Source organism: Eleginops maclovinus, chromosome 9 (assembly GCF_036324505.1).
Source record: "Eleginops maclovinus isolate JMC-PN-2008 ecotype Puerto Natales chromosome 9, JC_Emac_rtc_rv5, whole genome shotgun sequence".
NCBI classification, from domain to species: Eukaryota; Metazoa; Chordata; class Actinopteri; order Perciformes; family Eleginopidae; genus Eleginops; species Eleginops maclovinus.
The window spans coordinates 23,596,801-23,622,083 of record NC_086357.1 but is presented as its reverse complement, the minus strand read 5'-3'; the positions used below and the strand labels follow the sequence as shown (position 1 = coordinate 23,622,083).

Genomic DNA, 25,283 nt, shown 5'->3' with positions numbered 1-25,283 from the left:
TGACATGTCTCCATGCTTTAATGTTCAAAAAGCTCTTTATTTTTCTCGTACTGCCTGTGCTGCAGCTCCTCTTTTCACCCTCTGTCTGAAATTATTATTATTACTATTCTAGCAACAATTGTTTTTAGAATAATCCTGATTTTAAAGCCATGAAATGAGTTTCCTGTTGTTTTGCACACAGAAAACTTATTCTGTTGCTTTCACACTCACTCTTATCATCATCATTTTTTTAACTCACTGCTGCTGTGCATTTATGCAATTTTGCAGCATTTCTAACACATTTTTTTAATTAAAGTGGTATTTCCATTTAAATAACAGTTACATTGGAGTAAACCTTGACAAGATAGTGGAGTCCTTTTCTCTATGTGCGTATTAGTGCAGCACCATGAAGGATCTTATTGCTTTGTCATTCCTGAAGTCTTTAAGAAACGCTGACTCTTCTCCATCCTCCCAAACTTTATTTCCTCTACTGAATTTGTGTCCTCTTCACTCCTCGTTGCTCCTTTCTCCAGCAATTCAGCGAAGGGAAGAATGAGGAAAGTCATGAGGAGGGTCAAGAAACAGTCAGACTGCAGATGAGAACAGGTTTATTGCTGAGGCCAATCCAGGAATGGTTAATGGACTTTATACAACGCGCTATGTTAGTCTTTACAGCCTCTTAAAGCGCTATTACAACAGAAGTCAGCATCTACCCAAATACAAAGGCAGAGGCTTCCTTACAAGGTGGTTAACCATCACTCAACCTGCTGAGCCAGAAACCAAACATGTCCAACACTGTGAATGCATATTATATCACAAAAAATGCATGACAATTATGCAGCAATTGATTCATTTCTTTGAGTATGTAATTGAGTTGCCTCTTTGTCTATGGTCGTTCTAAATATCTCGTCCACCCACTGTGGAAATGAAACCTTCCCCGAAGCTTTCTCATGAGCCAAAACGGTCTCTAATTATCCGACAAGGTGACTCCTGCTGAAATCTCCTCGCAGGTGACATTACACCTGAAAGTGTGGTGTCAGACAGACACAGCTGTAATGAGGCGCGGCGGAGTGCTCGGTCACAATGCGAGGTAAGCACAGGCATGGGACTGCAATCACATCCTTTCATTGGCTGCCTCAGATGGAATACACCGCTGCCTCAGTGAGGTTCAGATGGAGCTGGGAGTAGATTGAGCAAAATGAGAAAATAACCCATAATGCAACCTTTCTGCCGGCACCATCGCTACCTCCTCATCTCATCACAAAAACACCCCTGTGCCGACATTCACAGGTAACCAAGCTGTAGTCCTCCCACTGCTCGCACTCATCTTGTAGATCATGTCATTTACTTTCTCCGTCTGTCACCATGACCAAATCATTTCCCTCATTTGGGAAATTGTTAATGTAGCCGTAGTTGGTGCCTTATTGTATTTAAGGTAGTTGCAAATGTGTCAAAGATGAGTATGATCAGTGGCTCCTTTCTGTCACCCTTATATCTCACATTTCCTTGTGTTCGCACATCACAAAATATCTTGTTTAAACACTTTTTGGCGACTGAATTTGCTTTAATCTAACTTTTTCGATTTCCCTAAATGCATCTTCTGTTGCTTAATTGATGGAATTCATGTGATAATTAAAAAGCCACATATAAGACAAACATGACACTGCATTGCAGACAGTAAAAGATGCTACAAATCACCAAGAATAAACACCCACACTAAAGGATTATTTTAACTGCGGTCCACTACATCACAAGGTGTTCAGTTTTTCCATAAGAAAGTGTCACGCTCATTGTAAGTCATTTAAATGTTGTAATAATTGATCCTCTGGGAATGAATATCCATCTAAAGGTGTTCATACATGTGTTTGATTTCACCTTGTGGTGGTGTTACAGAGAACAGTTCAGAGGATCACCGAAATGTGTAGGATTTATCATCTGGGGACCATGAATGTCTATAAAATGTCATAGTAATCGACGAAATGGTTACTGAGATATTCAAATTCGGACCATATGTGGACCCCCGATATGACTCTCTTAAGTCTGTTATACTGAAATATGGGTAGGTCTATTAAGGGATACAAAACAAAGGGAAAGAACCAATCTGTTGAGAACTAAAATACAACAAAACAATCATAATACGCTAACTGCTTCTAAAAATGGAGGCGCCTGGGGGTAAACACAACCTCAAATAAAAAGTTTCCAATTCATACATTTATTCATTTCACAGCATTTGATTTACTCTTGATTATAGTCATTTTCCAAAACATACCTTTATCATCCTGTACCGATCTCTCCTAGTGCCAATTACTGCATTCCCATGGTGGTGCTTGTCCTGCTATTCCACCTCCCTTACTCTCCTCTTCTCCTCTCCAGTTTCTTAAATAATGACTGAGGTAACTTCTGCAATAACGATTATTAGTGCAGAAACAACACAAGACATTGATAAATGGTCTATTTTTTTTTGAAAACTTACCCCACAGTGTCTATCAGCTATTGGATTAGACAGATGAACGTCCATTTTTTCTCTCTGCTCAACAGGAAAAACTAGGATCATGTGGGAGCTTCAAGAACAAAATGATGAATTTCTCCTCACAATTCTGTCGTACAAAGATATTGCACTTGATGTCTTTGTTGAGTTTTAATACTGCGTCTGCAAACTTCACATAACAGCTGTATTATGAAGCTGAAACAGAGTGCATCTGGCAGACTTCTGAGAGGAGTTTGAACCCCACAGCAGAAGGACTGTGAAGTTCAGCACTCAGGGAGAACACAATGACCCTCGGAGAAAAACAAACATGCTGATCCATCAAGAGACTCACAGCTGTAATTAGCGAGGAGCATCATGGGAAAACATCACACCGTTGCCCTGGACCAAAGAGAGTGGATCACTTACCTCAGTTTAGAAAGGAACACAAAAAAGACCCTGCAGAAAGTGGGAACCTGAACATGTTGGAAACAGTAGCTGCTTGAATCCTGAGCAAAGGAAGTACACACTGTGTTATTGTGTCTCTGTCTGCTGCATTAAAGGTGAACAGATGGATAAAAACCTGTAGTCTTGTACAATTCATTTAGCCCGGAAACATTAAACATGACTAAACTGCAATTTATTTTTCTGACAAACACTTTTTAAAACTAATATTTAAGACTATTTTAACAGTTTATACCATTAAATGTTCCTGTATAAAAAAACTAAACAAGTAGCTGTTTACTTTACAAGTGGAATTTTAAAACGAATGCAATTAAATAGAAGTGTATTGAGGCCATTGTATAGGCCATTGTATTTGGCACAAATTCAAAACGAAATGCAATTTGTTTTTATTTGAAGTCCATCAGTATTTTTTATATTTATATTTCAAAGCCAGACATTTTTAAATACATTAAACACTACAACACGTATTACTAAACTGCTGCTCTTCTACCCCATCCTGCACTTCTAACACGATACATTTAACAGAAAATAGTTTTGATAAACTGTGGTTTATTTTGTAGAGCCTGACAAGACACACACAGCCACCAGGTGTCATTGTAGACCCATATCACACAGCTCTGTATTTAATTAAAAAAAAGGGATGTTCTTCGTATTAAATATATATTTTTGTAAAACGTTTATCTTACTCAGGATGTAATAAATCAAAGAGAGCTCATTCATGAAGGCTTATCTCTGAGACACGATGGTATTTTGCAGGCTGGCTGATAAAGCTCCACAATTACTCTACAGTCTGATATCTGTAACAGAGTTTCAAACACTGAGCTTATCAGCAGCAGGTATGTGTGTGTGATATGTGTCACAATCATACTGCAGCTGAGGAGATTAAACTGCTGCTCTATTACAGAGGTGTCACCGCCACACACTCAGGTATCTGCAGGTGCAAAAAAACACACACTGCAAGACTGTAATGAAAATGAGAAATTGGGAATAAGGGCAAGATGAATTCTTGACGAAAAACGAAAGGGTTTGTGCTGTTGTTTACGATGGTGTTTGAGATAAAACTGTGCAAGGACAGTAAGATCATACTACAGAATCATACATTCATGTATTATATTGTGCTGTTCAGTATTGACCTCGCAACTCAGAACAATACTCAGCCAAACAAAACACCTCACACACAAATCAAAACGCTCTGGAAAGGTTTTGTCTCCACACCTGGTGTCATATTTTAAAGTGCTGAAACGGTTAACTCTTGCATTAAATGCTGCTGCAAAATCACTGAAAGGGAAAGGCAAGTGTTTTATTCAGAAATGTTAAATACACTGGTGAATACATTGAACGTTTTAAATCTAAAAAAGGAAATGCAAGGCACAGTTCTCTCATTGATTCTGTACAAAAACATACTATATAATGAAAACTGCTTTTTGATATGACTTGAAAATGTGGATTTTGAATCATTAAACTTTTGTTCATGTTCATCATTTATTTTCAAAAAAATCCCCCACAGTTTTGCATTTAGGGGTTGAATCTTAAAGGAACAGAGAAATATGTCCTTTTCTCAGTTACATGTGAAAATTGATGCCACTTTTATATTTCTACAGAAAATATTAGACTGAAGCTAGCAGCTGGTTAGCTTAGCTTAGCATAAAAAGGAGCAAGTAGGCCGACTTTGTAGAATGCAGGAGTCACCTCTTGAGCTCTCGAACTCATAGGAGAAAATGTGTGTGCGTGTCCAATGTGTGTCCTATGTCCTCTATGATTGTCCCCCATGTCTTGCGTGTACCCAAATAAGGTGAGCTATACATTTGTCTTTTTCTTACTCATCCATGGAGGCCCTCTGACATATTCCAGAGGTTGTTATGCAACATCCTATGGCACCCCAGATGGGACTTTCTAAACAACCTCTTCTCTGCACTCTCTATGGCCTCCGAGAGTGCCTAACCGTATATGAACGATTTAACTAACTGTTATGAACAGATTTAATACACCCCAGTATCATTGTTTGTCTCTTGAGGTTTCCAAGGTCATTGAAAATCAAGATTTCACATTCAGTGTTTTTAAGAAACACCTATTTGGAGCCAGCTTGTCCTTTGAAGCCTTTAAAACTGCAACCTACCTGAGGAGACAGTAATTGGAGTGTAGAGCTCAGTGCTCTTTGCATGACACCACAGTACGGCATGAGCTTTTCTCAGAGCACCTGAGAGCAATGCAACATTAAGATTCCACTTGAGTACGGGAACAGGCAGCAGTCAAATGTCTTTTTCGCAGCCCTCTCTGCAGAGCGGCACATCTTGAATTCTGCAACAGTCATGCTGCTCCTCTCGCCCCGGAGACATGGTTGGATAGCACAGTATAATCCCTTGTTAACAAGCAGCTCCCCTCTTTATGTTGAAGAGGTTGAGACAGAAGCCCGTAGGTCAGGATTGGAGAGGCTGCTCGGGACACTTTGATGTAATAATTTATATCAGTGTTGCAGTTGGATTGCTTTTGAGGGACATTTGGCTTTAAAAACAGGACAAATCATGTCCTCCAGTATCAGACACATTGGTTGGCAGGACCTTTCTGGGGGGCCATCTGGTACACAGCAATACAGATTCCACTGCAGTCTCTCGATATGATTTAGGAGGATTATATTAGAAAATATTCTGTACAGTACATGATTTTTAAATGAATGCATGTAAGTATGCAAAATGAAATCAAATAAAATACTTGTCGTGTGTCAATGATCTTTATTATGTAAAAATAGGAAGTTGTGGTTTAAAGAGGCATTACGCTGATTTAATTTGACTTTTACAAAGTGTGTTTCACCTACATTTCTCTGATTTGAGTTATCACAGCTCCTTTCTTGGATTTAATGCTTGTTTTTTTTACCGAGTTTTATCAAATTGCACAGTGGGCTGTCACCAGGATTTTAGAAATAATATCAAGAGTCCAAATAATCCGCAGAACAACAAAAACAGTGTATTTTTTAAGATTTTTTTGGACATATTATTGTCTTATTGTATCATATTTCCCCCTGATATTATACAACAAAAAAAAACATCTGCTGAGGAACTGTTAAATCCTTTAAATTCATTTCTCAAAAAATATGATAGTTTCTTTATTTTACAGATGTGCATCCTTACAACACAGCATCGCTTCATATAGTTTGAATGTCACAGCATTTGCTTCATGATAACTTTGGAGTCTGCTTGTGGATCACTTCCTGTTTGAGTAGTCAGTAACACATAATAATTCTCAGCATACATTACTTCTACATCTGCTTTTTGGTCCTGGTTGTGTAGTTGACTATCCTTGAATTTATTGTAGTTAACTCCTGTATAGCTTTAAAATAAGATGCCTACTGCAATGTCATGGGCTTGATTTGTCACTGACATACAAATAATGAATATATATTACAACCTTAAACACGTGAGGTCTGCAATTGGAGCTGTTACCATGTTTTCTATGTGATGTTTTGTAGTGAGAATGTTTGTTGAAAAGGCATGAAAGCGTTTCAAGAATTGAACACAGTCACTGCAAAAAAAATCCAAATCATCTTTGAAAAAACACGATTTATTTGTGCGTGATTGTAAACTTGTGATAAACAGGAAATGATGAGGACATGACCTCAGTGTCCTCAATGAGTTGTGAGTGTTGAACCTAGTCACACTGCAGTTAATTCAGAGGTGTGCTGCCTCATTGTCTGACAGCTCGAGTGTTGTTAGAGCAGCTCGACACAGAGTAAATAAAACACTTCAACCATCCTCCATGGCTTTGACGCCTGTATGAAATGCAACCCATTATAGTAACACTTCCAAAGAATTGTTGGGGCTTTGTGCTGCTATTATGCAATGATCCCATTCTGCCAAGCTGCTTAAGCTAACAGGCACAACAGTTGCCTCCTACTGCTGTCTAATGCATTCATGTAGTCCAGAGAGGGAAATCTGCACGCTGATCTGGAGACCGTCCACACACACTTCTGGGGATCATCTGAATCTCAGGATCCAGCTGGAACAGGAGTGTATGAGCTGTTCATGACAGCAGCTGGCTTCCAGTCCGGCTGGTGAAAGTGGATGTTGAGGGTTCGAGCCCAGTTTGCAAACACAGTCTTCTCCGTGATGAAGCGATGGTGGCTTCCTCGTCGGCTCCTCTCATGGGACAAGTACATGGAGCACTCGTCTGGTCCCGAGGGCTCGTAGTAATGATACGGCAAGGAGGGAGGAGAGGGCGATCTACAGGGAGAAGAGAGGAGACAAGAGAGAAAAGATAAAGGCATGAAATTCAAAGTGTGAGGGAGAATGTGGGAAACAGCGTGGGGGTAATTTGGAGATGAGGGTGGGTTAGAGGAAGCAAGTCACAGGAGGGGAGAAATTGTGGGAGAAGAACAAAGAAAACACTGGAAGATCAGAAGAATCTAAGCTAACAGATGTGATCATTATTCAACATCTTAATCCTCTGATATTCACGCCAAGCTCAGAGGAAGATTCCGCTGAGAGGCACTTCTTTCTGCCCTGCGTTTCTTCATGAATACATTAATATGTCAGGCAGTCCTTTGTTTCCTTAGCATGTATTTATGTGAGAGTATCCTTATTCAAATCAATTGTATATTTCCTGTTAACCTTGGCTTAAGGAGTACCAAATTACATAATCAGTAAACAACTCTTGAACATATACGAAAGCTACAGAATAAACAAAAGAACTAAATAACCATAGAAAGTAAATTCATGCTGTGGGCGTATAGATTCACACTGAAAGTACTAGCCTACAGAACAGTACAGCTTACAATGTAGAAATAAAATAAAGCCCCTTTGATATTAATGCACCTTACAATGGTTTGGCTACTTGGACAGGAACATGTCTGCATTTCCTTTTTGTTCTGAGATTGTATCTTTACGGTTTATTGCACTGTATTGTCGCTTTGGATATGCTAAATGAAACGTAAGGTCATTAAAGATGTATTAAACAAGATTTTGGTTTTGGTTTGGATGTAGAAATACACCCACGCTGTCAGCACACAGTGAATCACAGAGTCGATCTGCAACAGAAGAGAGTGTCCTGTCCATCTCATGCAATATTTGCCCCACTTTTTAAAACACGATGTGACAAAGTGAGTCCTGACGATGAGGAACTGTGATGGTGTCTTGGGTGTAAAATGTGACTGATGAAACAGGACGTAGCGCAGAGCAACTCTTTAAAAGGGTTTTTTGGATAATGTTTACGTTTAGTAAAAACTGTTGTCGTATTATTTTTGTTATTACTATTTGGTTGCTTCTTTGTTAGAGTTTCTGTTGCACCATAGTCTTTCTTCATATGATTAATGGTATATTAAAGAGGCCCATTATGCTTTGGGGGGTTTCCCATTTCCTGTAGTGTGTTATATAGGTTTTTGTGCATGTAAATGGTCTGCAAAGCCTAAAATCCCTGTGTTCGTTGAGAGGTAGTTTCCCTCCCACACACTCCCCCCCCTGCCTGAAACGCCTCCATTCGACTCCTTTCTTTACTTCCATAACAAAGTGACATCACTATGTAACACTCGCTTGTATTGGCTTCGCTCCGACACATTGTACGTCATAGGCTAAGGGGTGGGATATCTCTAAGTGGTTGACCAATCACACCAGAGCTGGCCAGCTACCCAATCAGAGCAGACTGGGCTCTGGTTTCAGACAGAGGGCGAAAAGAGGTGCTGCAGCACAGGCAGTATGAGAAAAATAAAGAGCTTTTTGAACATTAAAGCATGGAGACATGTCCCAGGAGAGACACAAAATACAAATATGAACCTGAAGATGAGCAGAATATGAACATTTTAAAAGAAAAATGTGAAATTTAAGTGAAAGTCTTTCGTCATTGCCATTTGTTTGAAAAATGTGCCTGTAATTGAGATATTTTGTATCATGGTGCCTTTAATTGAAACCAGGGAGGAAGCGTTTTTGACCTGAAAATCCAAGGACACAATATTGTTGCTGTTGCTAAGAAACTGACAAAAAAAGGGACATCGCTTTGTTCCTTTGTCAAAGATAATTAAAGATTAAATATCTTCTGCATTTCAATGTCAAACAGAATTGATAAGAATAATATTTGGAAAGAGGCTTTCATAAGCTCCAACACATATTGGTGGAAGATTGAAATGGACTCTTCTTAGCAGCTGATTCTCATTAGAAAATTAAACCCTGTGTACACTACCTGCACACCACTACACAGAACCAGACAACACTAGTTGCTAGAGACCAAAACAGAGATAAAAGAGAACAGGTGAGCAGACTCCAGAAGCATGACATGTTTTGCTGGTGTCTAAGTTAAAATATCAAAGGAATCTATCTTATCCTTTTCAGTTACCATGTGCAAAGATGGATTCAAAAAGCTAGGCAACTCATTTTAATAAAAGACCTACCTGCAGAAATCAGGAGGCACCATGCCGTACACGTTGATCCTGTCACACAGCTCCACAGCTATAGCCATGGTGAACCAGCCGGTGCTGAGCCAGGAGTTGGAGCTCTTCCTGAAATACAAGAGAACATTTACATTTTAGTTTATATAATTGGAGTACCAAAAAGACTATCTGATCAAATAAAATAAAAAGATGAAAGATATGAAACAAATAGCTTTCATTTGATCATTCATCTTTTCAGAGACAAAGTCAGAGAGTGAAGAAAGACTTTCTTTGTTTTCATGCCTGAAAAAGTATCAATGAGAAATACATGTATTCAGACAACGCTTGCATGAAAGCTGAAGTTATTCAATTCCCCATTCATATGCAAAGTCCTCTCATCTTCCCGCTGGCTTACTGTTCAAATGCAAATGAGTTTATAGATTGACAGTGACAAATGTCTTCTTTTGTTTAGCTCTTATTTTGTGCGACAGTACAAGTACCTGCATCAAAAAAGACACATGTGACTGTCATGTGTTAAAGGCAAGAAGCTGTTTGATACTCAGCAGGGCCGGCCCTGGGCATAGGCAGTATAGGTGAATGCTAAGGGTGCATCCATCCATGGGGGGGCGCCGTAAATAGGGGGGGAAGAAAAAAAAAGTTCTTTATTTATTTTTAACTACTAACGATGTCTGAACCTACGCTCACAGGGTGCAAGCTGAAATCTTGACTAGGGCAGCACATTGGTCAGGGCCGGGCCTGATACTCAGTATTAACAAAGGAAGTGCCTTGAATTAAGGGTGGTCTCAGTACATCAACATCCTTTACCGTACCGCAATTTTCTTCCATTTATGTTGATTAGCATTTCACCTGCATCTGAAAAATGTAAATGGTAAATCCTCTGTCAGTTAAGGGAAACAATTGCTGTAGGGTATTACGTGCTAAACATCTTCAAACATGTGTTTACTTCTGAAGTTCCCTGAAACAATAACATGTTTTGAAGGTTTTGACTCTAATAATAAAAAGACAACTTGGTGAGAAGCTGGGAACCAAAGCTAAATTCCATCAGAATAAATTGCAAGTAGGAATTCAATTTCTTTTTAGCTGATTCAAGAAGAACTGGGCAACTGTGACACTTCTTTGCATAAAGGATGCTGAATGAGCTACTCCCCATTATCATTGCTCAGTAAAAGAATACAAAGGTCATTCTTATTCATCCATTGGGTATCTTTCCAGTAGTTTCCTATTTCTAACCTTAAGTAATTAGTCAGTTCTTACCCATTGCTCAAATAAGATTGACATAAAATGAATGTTTCTTCCTATGTTGAGACATTTCTGTAAAGCTCTTACTTACTGGCAGCACTATATTAGAAATGCATTGTAATACTCTCCCTCATTCTGGCAGCAGTGGGTCAACTTTGAACTTTGCATGACTCAAATCCCTTAAAATCCTTTCTGTGATAACACACTAAATCCTACTTAATTATGATGTGTGTGTCTAGGAGCTCTGACTTTTTCTTCAGTTTTTTAGAGCTCTGCCCTCACTGCAAGTTAGTGGCCATAGTGTTTCTAAGTTTATTTTCACATCTCTTCAAAAAAGGTCTTAAAAACAAACCTCAAAAAGACAGGTCTGATTCTGTGTGCATTTACCTATCAATCCCCGTTTCCTTTTTAAACAGTTCATCAAACTTTAGCATCTTGATCCGAGAAATGATGTAGACTTTCAGCCTTGGCAGAAGCTGGTTTAACAGCCGGAGGTTGTCGTAAACATGACCTTTCCCATCCCGCCTCATGCAGCTGCTGGGTCCCCAGAAGATGAACACCGTGTCCTGGCTCGCGTTGAGCAGCTGCTGTCGGCTCCTCAGCACTCTCTGCAGGCTGGAGTGGGCCACGACACGCAGGTTTGTGCGTTGACCGACATCCCGCTGATAATTGATGCTGGGGGCGTCATTCATACGGATTACACACTCATTGCGGTCGATCTCTTCACCTCTCTTGCTCCCAGTTAGCTGGCCGGAGCTGGTCACCAGAGCACATGTCCTGCAGTGCATCTTCAGAGGCTGTAGAGATCAAAGGTTAAAGGTCAGAAATACTTTTTCTTTTATACAGAACATATTGAATACAGGTAGGCAAACCTGGTTCTATTAAGCCATCACATTTTCTGCCACTAAATCCATGTTTAAAAATATAACAGTAGGATGTATTTGTATTTTCAGAGGCAATTCAAAGTTAACGATGTCTGAACAAAGTCAAGATTCAATGCTAACAAGCTCACTTTGACAATGCTAACAGACTGATGTTGAATAGGCATAATATTTTCCCTGCTCAGCATCCCAGGTTAACGTGTTGGCATGCCAACATTTGCTGGTAAACAGAAAGTGCCCTTAAAACCACAAGTACCTGTAAGAAAGTCAGGGATCATCAAAATCTGAAAGACTGATATAGCCTTCACGAAGCCACCATGTTTTAAAGTAACGAAAGTTTAAAGTAGCAACAGGCTTAAGGGGTTTGGATCTGTGCAGTGCTGCCAGCAAGATCAAGACATACTTGCAAATTGAATGACCCTAAAATGAGTTCAGCACAATTTGTAGAAAAAGCGCACAGAGCCATGACAACAGCACTCTCCCCAAGTTTGATCTATAGCATCTCTGATAAAAGTTTGGAATTCAATTTCAAGCTTTTTTGATTTATATTCATAGGGCAATGTAGATTTGTATCAATACATCACACACATACACACACACACACACACACACACACACACACACACACACACACACACACACACACACACACACACACACACACACACACACACACACACACACACACACACACACACACACACACACGACTTCAGCTGAAAGCAGTCCCAATTTACAGTCTGTATCCTGCCCTTTAATATCATGATTATGCTGTCATCTGCAGCCTCAGAGGACCCAAACAAAGTGTAGCTGGCACAGAGTGGAGCGGCGAGTAATATGCTGTTCTGTCAGGTATCCTATTATTCAAATGCAATGCAGGTTGACAGCAGAGCAGAGGCCATTCAGTGCACTACTTTGATTTTGTTGGAAAACCATGAATACACATTAGCCGGTATATTTATTCAGTCAAACACAACCTAAGAGCAACGCAACAAGCAATGCATTCAGCAGTTGTCTAGCTTTGTAAAGGTGCATTGCAGTGCTGTTGTGTTGGTCTGCGTTGTATTGACCAGGTACTATTTTTTGTGTGTCTAACCAGGTTTTCCAAGTTGGAAAAGGCAACCTTGTATTGAGTGATCCGACAGGAAAACCCAGAGACACTTCACATGAATTATTCTCAACTTTAAAAGAGAGGCACATTGGCATTCACAACTGTGCTCTGAGGTTCTGGGGTGGGAAACTCGGAGCCAGTGTGTGTGTGTGTGTGTATCATCATCAGGACCCTATGGAACTGTGGGACAAAGCCATCATTTTTTATGGGATTCATTGACAATATGAAATATAGAATAACACCAGCCTAATCACGGTGAAAAATGACAAGCGGATCATTTTTGCTCTTTACTAATGACTCCTCTCTGACCTCTCAATAGCTCGGCGTTTCCAAGTCTGTTTCCTGCTGGTTTTTACTCTCTATGCTTCTTAAATTGAAAAAGGGAGGGGGGGGGGCAGGTAGGGGCTGGTGGTTTGGAGGCTCTGGAGTGATACAAGAGGCTGACTGATAGGGTTTTCTCAGAAAGCAATTATGATCCTGGTTTCCCCTGGGAAGTGTAAAAACAGGATCATACTGATGAGTGTGTGGGCGGTAATCGACTGGGACTGGAAGTGGAGCCATACCCCCTGTGTCTTCTTCTTCTGCTGCTTTTAACGCCTCGTCCTTTCACAGTGTGGCGGCTATTTTTTACCTGTTTTTCAGCCAATTTGGCTGATTCTGTGTCCTCTCAACAAAGGTTCATACAGATGTATTTACAGGCGTACCTGTTCACCTAATCCTTCTTTCATGGCAAGCCTGATATTGCCTCTTCAGGAATAATTGCCAGTGTGAGTGTGCATACAGGTGATATTACCAGCGCCACAGGCTTCGCTGCTTCAACTGCTATATTTATAATACTCTCACTACCTCTGTGACCCCACACTGACTGATAATCTGGTGTGTGTGTGTGTGTGTGTGTGTATGTGTGTGTGTGTGTGTGTGTGTGTGTGTGTGTGTGTGTGTAGTTCTGCATCTGAGTTTGATGATTTCCCAGATGTTGTCACACACGTTTCTCTTGCAAGAGTCTGCAACTGTCTAGAAAGTGTCAAGATCCAAGTCCAGTTGTACTACTTTATATGTGCTACCACGCACACAATCCCATACTACACAGTATTTCTTGCTGGAGTGTGTTTGCCCTCTCTGTCTGCAGACCCCCTCCCTCAATAACAGGTTGACTGAAGTAAATTACGCACTTCACTGCACAAACCCTGCAGTAGCTTGGAAAAAAATCATTGTCCTTTCAGCTGTTTTTCTTCTTCTACATACAACAGATAGAGCCTTCTCCCCCTCGATGCCATCCAAACAGTTACTTCCAAGAAACTTCTAGTTATTTTCAGGGAATGTGTCAAACACAACTCAAGGCTACATGGACAGTGTTGTAGTGTGAAGTGCTGGTGAAATACTAAAAAGTGTCCTTGACAGTGATGCTGAAGCTCCAGAGCCAGCTCCCCGAGCTTCTGACAGCTTGATGATGTGGGAAATAGCCACTTATACACTGTGTATCACATTGAGAAGGGCATCCACAATCAAGTGGTGATATTTCAGACGGCAGGAAGCGGCAGTTTTGACCTAGCACTGCTGTATGAATAAATAGATGAAGAGTGGTGTTTTGCATATTTCAGCAGGCAGAATTTAACTTGTAATCAACCTTGAATTAACACAGCGGTACTTTAATTTGTGAGCAAACTAGCACTTGAGCACACGCTGACTCCAGCACACTTTATCATGCAGACACAGGGTTGTCTACCTTCATTAATAAGGCATGACCTCATAAGCTAACACTTCCTTGGTTTAATCAACTTTACGAGGCCATTCAGTGAACTCCGATGCCAAATGGACTAAAGAGAGACAGTCATTACGTTGTTAAGACATCTCCAAATGTATCATATATTCATCAATTTCAGAAGGAAGTTTATAAAAAATACATTAGAATAGTTTCTTAATAGTTAGTGCGCTTGTACTAAAATGATCCATCTTAAAAAGTGGCTGGGAATTATTCCTCTAGAGGCAATATCAGGCTTGCCATGAAAGAAGGATTAGGTGAACAGGTATGCCTGTAAAAACATCTGTATGAACCTGAATGAAAGGACGAGGCGTTAAAAGCAGCAGAAGAAGAAGACACAGGGGGTATGGCTCCACTTCCAGTCCCAGTCGATTACTGCCCACACACTCATCAGTATGATAGTGTGGACAGCAAGAAACAGACTTGGAAACACCGAGCTATTGAGAGGTCAGAGAGGAGTCTTTAGTAAAGAGCAAAAATGATCCGCTTGTCATTTTTCACCGTGATAAGGCTGGTGTTATTCTATATTTCATATTGTCAATGAATCCCATAAAAAATGATGGCTTTGTCCCACAGTTCCATAGGGTCCTGATGATGATTCATAAGTGTCCTACATATAAATGTATCACTCACTACAGTATAAACTATAGGCTGGCTGTTGTGTTCAATGGAACTGCATTTAAATAGTGTACTTTTGTAGCACTTCAGAGAACAACATTTCCCTCAAACACACACACACACACACACACACACCCACACACACACACACTGATGGGCTACTTATCACTTCATGCTCTTCTCCCACACACCTAGACTGAGTGATTTCAGACGTAGCTCTTAACCGACAATATGTTACAATCCATTTCTCAATATTTTCACACTTGCACTTGCCTTTGTCTGCCTCTTATCCATAAATGCATTTGTTCTCCCACAAATCTTTAGAAACCGGCTCAAAAAATGATATTCTCGTTTTTTATAGGCTACATAATTTTGTAGTACAGTATTCGGTCGCAAATTCTACTCAAAAAGGAACGATGCATTCATTCGTTAGGGACTGTTTTTAGCACCAAATGTGCTGTGCAGCTGCATATTTATCTGTGAAAGCTTGTTGTGCGTGGGTTAGATGGCAACATGCAACATAAAGATGGAGGTAAATGTCACACTGTGCAACAATGCTTCGATAAAGGTCTGTGGCTCAGGAGACACATTTAGCTTTGAAGGAATAGGAGTTTTTTTTTATCTTCCATGTTATCCTTTAAAGTCAAATCCATTTCATGTGAGCAGCGGCCAGATGTATTTACTTACAGTGGCACACATTATTTAAATGTTGATCATTACCATATCAGTAATTGTACACGTTCTGGAGCACACAGAATTAGGCTAATGGCTCAAGTGAAAGCAGAGGGGGATTGAGTGACACATGTATAGTGTGGTGTGAAGGTTTAATGATCAGCTGCTTTCTTTTCTCAGAAGTCAATTAATTACCCCAAAATCCTCCTGACAGTTGACATCTCGTTAAGCTCCTCCTGGTAACAGACTTTAAAGCCGCAAACTTGCTCTGTTCTCAATTTGAGGGAATAGAGGCGAGATAATCAAGGTGCCTGTCTAATTCTGCATCCAGTCAAAAGGAGAGAAGGGGGTGGCAGCATCTCAAAGTACGTAGCCTCGTTAGGAGCACTTTGATGGGAAGATAGGAAACAATGGGTGGCTGGTATTCAGAATATTCAAGACTTCCTGCCAGACAGCTCTTGCCATTCACCTTGTCCATTTAGTAGCACATGTATAATAAGGAGTTAGAGTGCTTTTGACAAAAAGGTGCGTGGAAAACGTTAGCTAGCAAGTCTTGACAGTCACACCAAACTAAGTTGCACAGTCAAAGCTCATCAGTTTGCAGGAATTGTCACGAAGACATGAAGACCTGTTAATACCAGGTGTAGGCATGATCACAAATAGGGACAGTAAAGTCAATCTTAAGATGACGCCTCATAGTAATCTGTTTTACAGGATCTCACTTTGAGTAGAACTTCAATGTGCACATGCCGAAGCATCATCCATTAAGTTCAATAATACCTATTGTATAAAGCAGCTTAAATGGAAAGGGATCAGCATAGGTGGAAGAATTTCTGGTATAATTGACTTTCCAATGACACCAATTTCTCAGAGGTTGATTGCATTAAAGGCTGTGAGAGCAGAGAGAGGTATTGCCAATAAAAAGCAGGTATAGACTACATCATAAGCTGGCACAGGCACACAATCCACATTCATGCTCTCACAGGCTCTGTGATTGGAGAAAATAAAGGCCAAAGCAGGTTGATTCTGCTGACAGCTCTTCAAAGGTCAACATCTCTTTACCTGGATTCGGCAAAAAAATTGTAGAAATAGAGAGAAGATGAGCAGCAGAAAAATGAAGAGGCTTTCTCGCTCAAGGTGTGTGTGTGTGTGTGTGTGTGTGTGTGTGTGTGTGTGTGTGTGTGTGTGTGTGTGTGTGTGTGTGTGTGTGTGTGTTTAAAAGATACTAGTCTGCCCTGCAGCTCCAATTACTGTTGCTTGTCAAAGAAAAGAAATAAATCCAATCAGAAAACATCTCTCAAAAACCTGCACACATTGCAGAAGGCAGACAAAGAGGAGCATAATGAACACAGACTCAGTTTCTCAAAATATCCCAGATGCAGTGAATGTGCACTATATATTTAAAGCCTGATCTCACAGCATATGGATTGTCAGCGCTGCTCTTTTTGCTATTTTCACATCACCATTAAGCACTGAAAGGGTTGAAGGAGAGGCCAAATGTTTTCTCCTTTGAGCCACATAAAGCAACATGTTCTTGGTGACTAATGGATGCTTTGCAAACTTTTGGTTGCAACATAAATGAGGAAAACAGCCACAGACCATCACCCACATTGGTGAAATCACAGACTATGAAAACTAAATATGCACATAAGTTAATACGGGTCATAAACACTGTCCAGCAGGCACATTAGATAGAGCTATCCTCACATATCCAAGCACTCCTAGCTCTGATGAGGGCATACAATTAATGTGTGGTCATTTGCATGGATCATAGGATGTCTAAATGGATGCACTGTTGCTGTGTTAATGTGTATGTGTCACCCTGTGTGTGTGAGCCAAGAATTTTACATCATCAGCAACACCTCAGATGACCCTGTAGAGAACATTATGGAGCAATGCACCCACCCACACCCGCTCTGTCAGAGGGTGCATCAGCAGCACAGAGAGCAGCAGAAAGAGTCCCCATGGGAGGAGGAGGGAGAGGGACACTAAGCTTATGCAACTGTTTCAGTGCTTCAGCTGTCCGGAGGAGGTTGAAGGTCAAGAAAGATGGTGAATAATGAAGTTCCCACACTGCAACAAACTGTAATTTCTCTTAAGAGCTGCTGTAAAACCTCTAGATGGATGTTCCTTTTTCATTGACTTTAAAGGGATCTAATGAGCAATACAATATCTGACTGGAAATTAAAATCTAGAAGTCAAGGCCTCAGCCAGATCAAATATCTTTCCAAACCATCATTATTTATCCCTGAAGGGTAAGCTGCAATAAAACGATTTTTTCCCTCCAAATCCACTCCTCTCTGAGGCGAAACGCTATGTACTTTCCACTTTGCTGTGCCTTACTGCTTATCTTTCACACTGAATGATCTATCTACCTGTATGAACTGTAACACTGTGCTGGGTCTGAATTTTAGGCCTCTGAATTACTGACTGTGGACCTCATAAGACCAAAAGATTACAGCAGCAGTGTCCTGAGTAGCAGTCGAAATCCATCCTGTTTTAAGTGCTTTTATCAATAAATATTTCATGTTGGGAACATAAATTATGAAACAAGAAACAGAATAAAGAACTCAGAGAATTTAGAGATGGTAAGGTCACTGCAATTTTGGCTTTTGACTTGTTTCGAGAGATGAATCAATATTAATAGAGCATCACAAGGGACGATAAAGCTGTAATAAACCCCAATTTCATTCTGAACAATGTTTCCCATAAAGAGAGATAACACAATGATCACATTTATAGAACTTTACAGTTACGTAGTGTCAATTTGCACCCGGGTGTAAATAGCTTCACCACAAGCATTCAGCTTTTTACACCCACCCTACCCCAAAGCCCTTTTACACCTTCCCTTTTTCACATAATGCCGAAAAGTGTAGGCTTTTAAGCGCTAAAGCAAGTCCAGGGTGCGAATAGCATTGTTGACTATTTACACCCGGGTGCAAATACTGTCTGACTTACAGATATTGCCAAAAACAGTGCACTGGCTTAAAAATGGAAGAAATAAAATATAAAAAATATAACAGTTGTGTCTTCCATACATTAAATCCTGATATCACATTTAACTTGGAGGCGGTTAAGGACATGTACAAAATTCCTTTTGGAAGAAAACCCTTTCTCAGTTCTCCCTGAAACCAGGGCAGCACCTGAAGCTTCAAAAAGCTTTTTTTCAGTGAATACCTGAACTCTACATTTTAATGCTCGTCTCTCTGCTTCACCTGGATGCCAGCAGAATACAGATTAGGTGCCTTTTATAGCGTGCATTTGCAAAAGTGCCACAGCAACGGAAAAGCTCTGTAATTATTAATTAGCATCTAACTGAGAACAATGATTTGAGACCAGCTGTTCTTAAATTAGCTGAGATGAAAGCTTTAAGAATTGTGACGTGTTGAAAGTGGACAGATGATGTTACTGCCATTATGCATTTGGTTTTTAAACACCGTGAGGACAGCGGAGCTTCAGTGGCATCATATCCCTTTTGTGCACACATAAGCGTTCTATTGGTCTGTCAGTAGCTTTCATAAATGGACTTTTAATCCAGTTTTAAGCCCCATTTTTCTTCATTACATTTAAAAAATGATACATAGTGCATTTAAAATGTTGTTACTTTAAAGGCTGAATGTCATCAACATCCATCATTCAGAAGTAAGGGAGTTATTTCAAAGAAATTGGTTATCACGGTCTAGCATTTGTACATAAACAGCCAACTTCAGTTTAATAAGTATGTTGGTCCAAATTAATAGCAATTAAATATACATCTTGACTTGGTGAACAGTGTTTTTCATTAAAGGCTGTTTGGGAGACTGTAAACATGAATGGAGTGACTGCAAGGTTTAGGAACTTTCCTGTATATTTATAATCCAAGTTATTGGATTAGGATCAGCTTGCATTGGCAGTCTCTCTTGGATCAGTTACTGACTTAAGGTTAAGATAATCTTTATCGATCCAATATTTTGTACTTTTAGTATAAGATACAGATCTCAGTGGTGAGAATGTAATTGTTTTAAGAACTAATTTGTGCCTGTCTCAGCTGTGTGTGTGTGTGTGTGTGTGTGTGTGTGTGTGTGTGTGTGTGTGTGTGTGTGTGTGTGTGTGTGTGTGTGTGTGTGTGTGTGTGTGTGTGTGTGTGTGTGTGTGTGTGTGTGTGTGTATAAGTTGCTGTGTATTTTTCTGTGCTCTTAATGTTTTCTGTTTGCAGGTGTGGTGAGGCCATATATGGGAAGGATGTAGCTTCGTAGAGTCCAGGTCATATTTCCCGATGGAGACCATAATGTCTCTATCAAGGTTATTTTCAAGGGCCTTGTGCATGATACAAGTATGTCCAAATGCAAGTTAAAGGATAGCCACTGTGTGTATTGCTGTGACTGAATCGATGCATTGCTAAAAATGTGTCTGACACACATCTCAGTCCAATAGAGTGATTTAATCCCCCTGCCTGCGCTCTTCTCTGTTTTTTTTTTACCTTAGTGCAACAAAAGTACCTTGTTCAGCTATCCATGTCTATTGTATCTCCACTGCCAGCCTTTATGAGCTCACTCCAACACATTTAAAAGCCACTTCTCACCTTCCAGCGCATTATTCCCCCAAATCCCAAACACTGCCTCTGTTTTTTGATGTATCACACAACCAAGCTGAGGTTTATCCAATATATCTGTAGTGTTGGTTAAAGGTTTTCTGCTGTGTGCCCACCTGAACAACTCCTGCATACTTTATTTCTTTGAAAGTAGGACATATCTGTTTGTCCTACAAAAGACCAATCCAATGCAATGGCATAAAGACCCTAATTAATACAATATAGTCCCATATCAATGCTTTCATTCATTCTCACTACCTATGTAGCTTTTACATCTATTATTACAAAGGTTTGGAGCTCACATACCATAAATATTCTAAAGTTTAGAAGAACAAGGATGAATCAGAGGCAACATGATCATTTTGCATCATTAAATAGCATGAGTGCACATTCACAGATGGTGCATATTTACCTTACGATCCATGACACCTGTGTACCCCTCAAGTGCTGCTGTCGGGGGTCTCTGAGGTCTCTCTGGTTTCTTCGTGGTTGCCAGAGCACCATCTGAACGGTGGGACGGTACTGATGATGCCGATGAGGAAGACGATCTGTCGCCAGTGCTGCTGTTGTATATCAACATCAAACTGGTAACCATGGTGACTATGATGATGCCACTAAGCCCTTGGCACTGGAGAAACACATGAAAGATGTTTAGTTAGAAAAAGGCATAAAAACACACATTTAGGCACTTAATTTAGAAATCAGATCTCCTTTTTTGGATGAAAAGATACTTATTGGAGGCTGTATTTCAAAGTAGAGGCACCACAATAATTGCAGCTGATCTTTTCCTCATGCATGATGCAAATGAAACGTCAGCTGTGCCACTCAGATGCGCTCAACATGCTCATGTCAACAGTGAGCGGGGGCAAAAATAGCTGCTGAATTCGTACATGTTTCATTATTTCCCCCTTCTGTTGCTAACTCATTTGGAATGATCACACAGGATAAGATACATTTAAGCTACTGTAAAAAAAAAAGAAAGAAAAAAGTGCAATTAGGTCACTGTAGACTCTATGATGCCAGCTCAGTCTGCAGCTCACTTTAAGAAAACAGTAAACCTCCCCAGAAAATGAATATTACACTGATGTCTCATTCATAATTACCACTCTCATCTTCATCTTCATTTCCCCTCGTTTCCAGCCTTCATCCTATCATCCTTAAAAGCTATCTCACAGAGCGTCGGGACTCTTCAGCATGCAACACTTGAGCGGTCAGCATCACTGGGATCAGCAGGCAGCTACAGAAAACGACGCTCCACTACTCTTCACCCATGCTCTCCTCTTCAGGGACGCCCTCGCTCCACACTGCGCTCCTCATGGTCCTAAACAACTCTGCTTCCCAGCTTACCTCGTTTCAGGGTTCACTGGGGGTTCATGAGACTGTATTAATCACAAACTTAACATCATGATAATGGTTTTCAAGGGAGGTCTGTGGTTTTCAAATGTGTGTTTATAATAACCATTTTCACATATTTGTGTTGCCATTTCTAACCATATCATTTCACAAAATCATTCCTTCTCCAGGCACAATTATCAAAATGGTGGTCATTACTCTAAACACAATGTTAAATAGCTAATTTCCCCACAACGGTAGATGCATTCTTTATTGCTTTCATACACGATCACATTCATTTGTCTATTCAAATTATTCCCATGTGTTAATCGATATGCTCATTGTGTAATTTCTCACATCCTTAACTGTAGTCAGCCTCATCATACCACATTTTGTTATAGGGAGGGATTTTAATGGCGTTTATACTTCTGCACTCACCATTTTTCAATTGAAATTAAGATGCATTTTCTTCACAGAGATGGCAGGTTTATAATCATGCTCACCGGTCATGATGTCTGTGAGAGCAATGCATGCTGCCTTTATCACCACTATCAGACAGGGTTACATGAAATGATGAAGATGATGAATTTGAAGTATTGTTTCTCACCTTATGGTTCCTGAATAACGTGGATTTATTCCATCTGGACATGTTTCTGTACTGTAACGCAATCAAATAGATTTATTTCAATGGAAATTCTGTAGAAACTTGCTTCTGTAATGTGCTAACCTTTTTTTTTTTACTACAAAAGATCAAATTGTCTGAAAGAAATATATAAATGGTTTATTCAATGAGGAACATTTGATGATAATTGTGATAAGAAATGAAAATGAAATGAAACACAATTTTAGTAGCCTCTATCATATTGGCACAATGTCTTTGGTCCTGCAGTAAAACTTGGACATTTCACTTTGGCGGGAGTGATTCACTGACTGACATTTCTTTAAATGTCAAAATGAGTAAAGTGTGTTCTGTGAGTGACAGCCTTTTGTTGGACGGACTGAGTCTTATGCTGCTCAGAATAAACTGATATTGTTCTGAATCTTAACACTGAATGTGTTATATTGTCATTTTTATAGCATCCTGCTATATATTATGCTAGGATTACTATAGTTTACTTTACAGGAGTTAGGGATAGTACATTGTAATTTTTGTGATACAAGCAGATTTAGGGACATCCCATTTAGGATGCTATTTTACTCATTTGTCATGGAAACCTGAGCAGCTAAGCTCCTTATAGGACTCAGATTTGCTGGTGGCTGTAATCTTGTTGGAGGAGCTGGGAATAAAATCTTTTTATAGTCGCCCTCTGAGCCAGTATCATTGTGTTCATTTTTTAATATGTCTTCCATGTTCTTGTCATTCCTTTAACAGGTCTCACTATACAAACTGAAAAAGATCGCCTCGCCTTGTGGGAAGTAATAAGTATCTAAAAAGACCATATGCTGTGAGAGAAATCAGGGTGTTCTACTTAAAAGCAACATGTGGGAACAGCACGTCATCCCTTCTATGTGTTTAGCCTAGATTTACAGAAGTTTTAACAACTGTCTCACTTGGTGAATTAGCTTTCTATCTGATACAGGGATTCATATAAAACATGGGAGACACTGCACAATTAGGGAAACAAGCATGTGAGTTACCTTGGAATGAAGGATAACTGATTGTGAACCATTATTTTAGAGTAACTAATAATATAGTATATTATTTATGAGAATCGTAGAATATCCTTTTTTGAATTAGTAGCTCTGATATGAGTGTTGTGCGGGGTACATCTTCGCATGAAATGATGCTGTATTTCTATAAAATGTGCAGTACATTGGAATGTTCTTGTAGTTAACTTTACCTTTTTTCTGTCTTCCATGTTACCAAATCATTGGTGAAACATTTTAATCACCAAAGTATCTGTATCACTGAGGATCAGTTTATCATAATGCAGAACATCATTGTGAATCAAGAGGATTAGGTTTCTTGCTGTCTTTGTGTTTTGATTAGAGTTGTTCCTGAGGTCTTGAAAGCATCTCAAAACACAACTCTGGGGAGCACACACACAACTCACACACACATGAGCAAGACAAATGTCTGTGAAACAAAAACAACTTTTTTAATTAACTCCAACCTTGTATCCAGATGGCTGTCTGCCTATGCCGGGCCAAATACAATACAAGTGTGAAATAATCTGCACCTGTTTGTTGTGCCTAAAGCTGTTTCTCTTTTACTCATTATTAGGTCCCCAGCTTGAACGGTAAATGCCTACGGGTGTCAGTAAAGAAACCAAGCTAAGACTAAAAGTCCAGGGAAAGTGAGTGCACCTTAAGTGTTGACACAGTGGGCTCAATACAGGATCATGTCACATGCAAGATGTCAGTGGTAGAGGGGTCCAGTTTTTTTGGGGACAAAAAATATATTCTAATATACTGATTATACAAATAGTGACACCCATGTTATGAGGGTAATGGCAATAGATACATAATTCTATCTCTTATTAATCAGAATTGCCTTATTAGCACTGTAGAAATACCTTGAAAAGAACAATCAGACCCTCAATGACTATTATACTGAAGGTTATTAGATGGCATAGCAGTCTCTTAGGGTAGAGCGATTTACATTAGCTGCTAACAGACGATTATTTTGGAAGAAACAGTTGGCATCAATTGCCAATTTTCACTTCTAAAACACCTGCAGAAAGGGTGGAGGTGGTCCAGTGATGATTGCTATTGTATCCTTCAAATCATACAAATACTTTAGCTGTGACACATCTTTAAAACAGGCAACAGGAGGTAGGTACATTAGCTTTTTGTCCTGCATTTTTAGGAGATAAAACGTTTTCATTCTCAGATGCAATTTTCAGTTTCTCAGAAGTGTTGTGTTTATTCAATAGATTAAAAAAAGACCTCCAGTCACCTACAGCACTCTGTATCTGTGTTACTTGTTTAAAGCAGTGATGGTACTGTTGCTCAGAGTTACTGAATCTCTTTTTTTAATGGTGGGAGAGGGAGGGGTTTCAATTTTAAGGCAGAGCAGGCTTGATTGCAGCAATGAATGAGAATGAAAAAGGGTGATGGTGTTAAGAGCATCTCCTTCTGTTCCTGATTATAACAGAAGCTCTCTAGCCAAACTGCAGAAGAACAGCCGTCACAGGAAAATAAATTGTCCTTTGTTTCAGAAAGTGGACGAAGCTGCAGTCCAAATCAGCACAAAATGTGACTGCATCTGTTGTGTCCCCTCGCGATTATATAATTAGCAAGCTGCTGGCATCCATCATTTTCACTGAATGACAAGCAGATGGACTGGCAACTCTGGAAAATACTGTCATTCTTTTAGAGGGGTACACACATTGACCTAAAAAATGTATCATTATGCTTTGCTAATTTTTGCTAAGGATTAGTGAGCATTCCCACTGCTGGCTGGCAACGAGCACACGCTTGGATTGACCTTGCAACATGTGATAACATAAGGCTGTATTGTGAAGACGCTTTTTTGGGAAAAATTGAAATAAGTTGGCAAAAGAACAAAGGTAGATGGATTAAAAGGTTCCCAACTATATCAACCTCTTTTCTCCTTTAGCTAATTAGGTTTCTATGTTCAGATATAACATGCCATCACTGGTAATAATGGTGAAATCCACACGGCAGCACGCAGTATGTTTCCAACTGAGCTATAAAACGTAGGGTCCATCTGGCTCTGGTAACTATTAATAGCATCAAAACCCAACTGCAGCTGTCATAAATTAACAGAAGTTCAAAATACATTATAATTTCCCTGAAAATACACCATAAACGGTTGAAATCCAATGTCCTGTATCACCTAGCCAAATTGTTCTAC

General features: G+C 39.8%; 1 protein-coding gene across 1 annotated transcript; it reads right to left on the bottom strand.

Annotated features, from left to right (window-relative positions):
- Positions 1 to 6,487: 6,487 nt before the first annotated feature.
- Positions 6,488 to 21,468, bottom strand: st6galnac5b (ST6 (alpha-N-acetyl-neuraminyl-2,3-beta-galactosyl-1,3)-N-acetylgalactosaminide alpha-2,6-sialyltransferase 5b). The gene is made up of 5 exons (XM_063891868.1): positions 21,235 to 21,468; positions 20,544 to 20,759; positions 10,905 to 11,314; positions 9,279 to 9,386; positions 6,488 to 7,122 (listed from the first exon to the last, which is right to left on the bottom strand). The coding sequence occupies exons 1-5, from the start codon at positions 21,253 to 21,255 to the stop codon at positions 6,888 to 6,890; spliced, it is 990 nt and encodes a 329-aa protein (XP_063747938.1). The 5' UTR covers positions 21,256 to 21,468; the 3' UTR covers positions 6,488 to 6,887.
- Between the last annotated feature and the right edge of the window lie 3,815 nt (positions 21,469 to 25,283).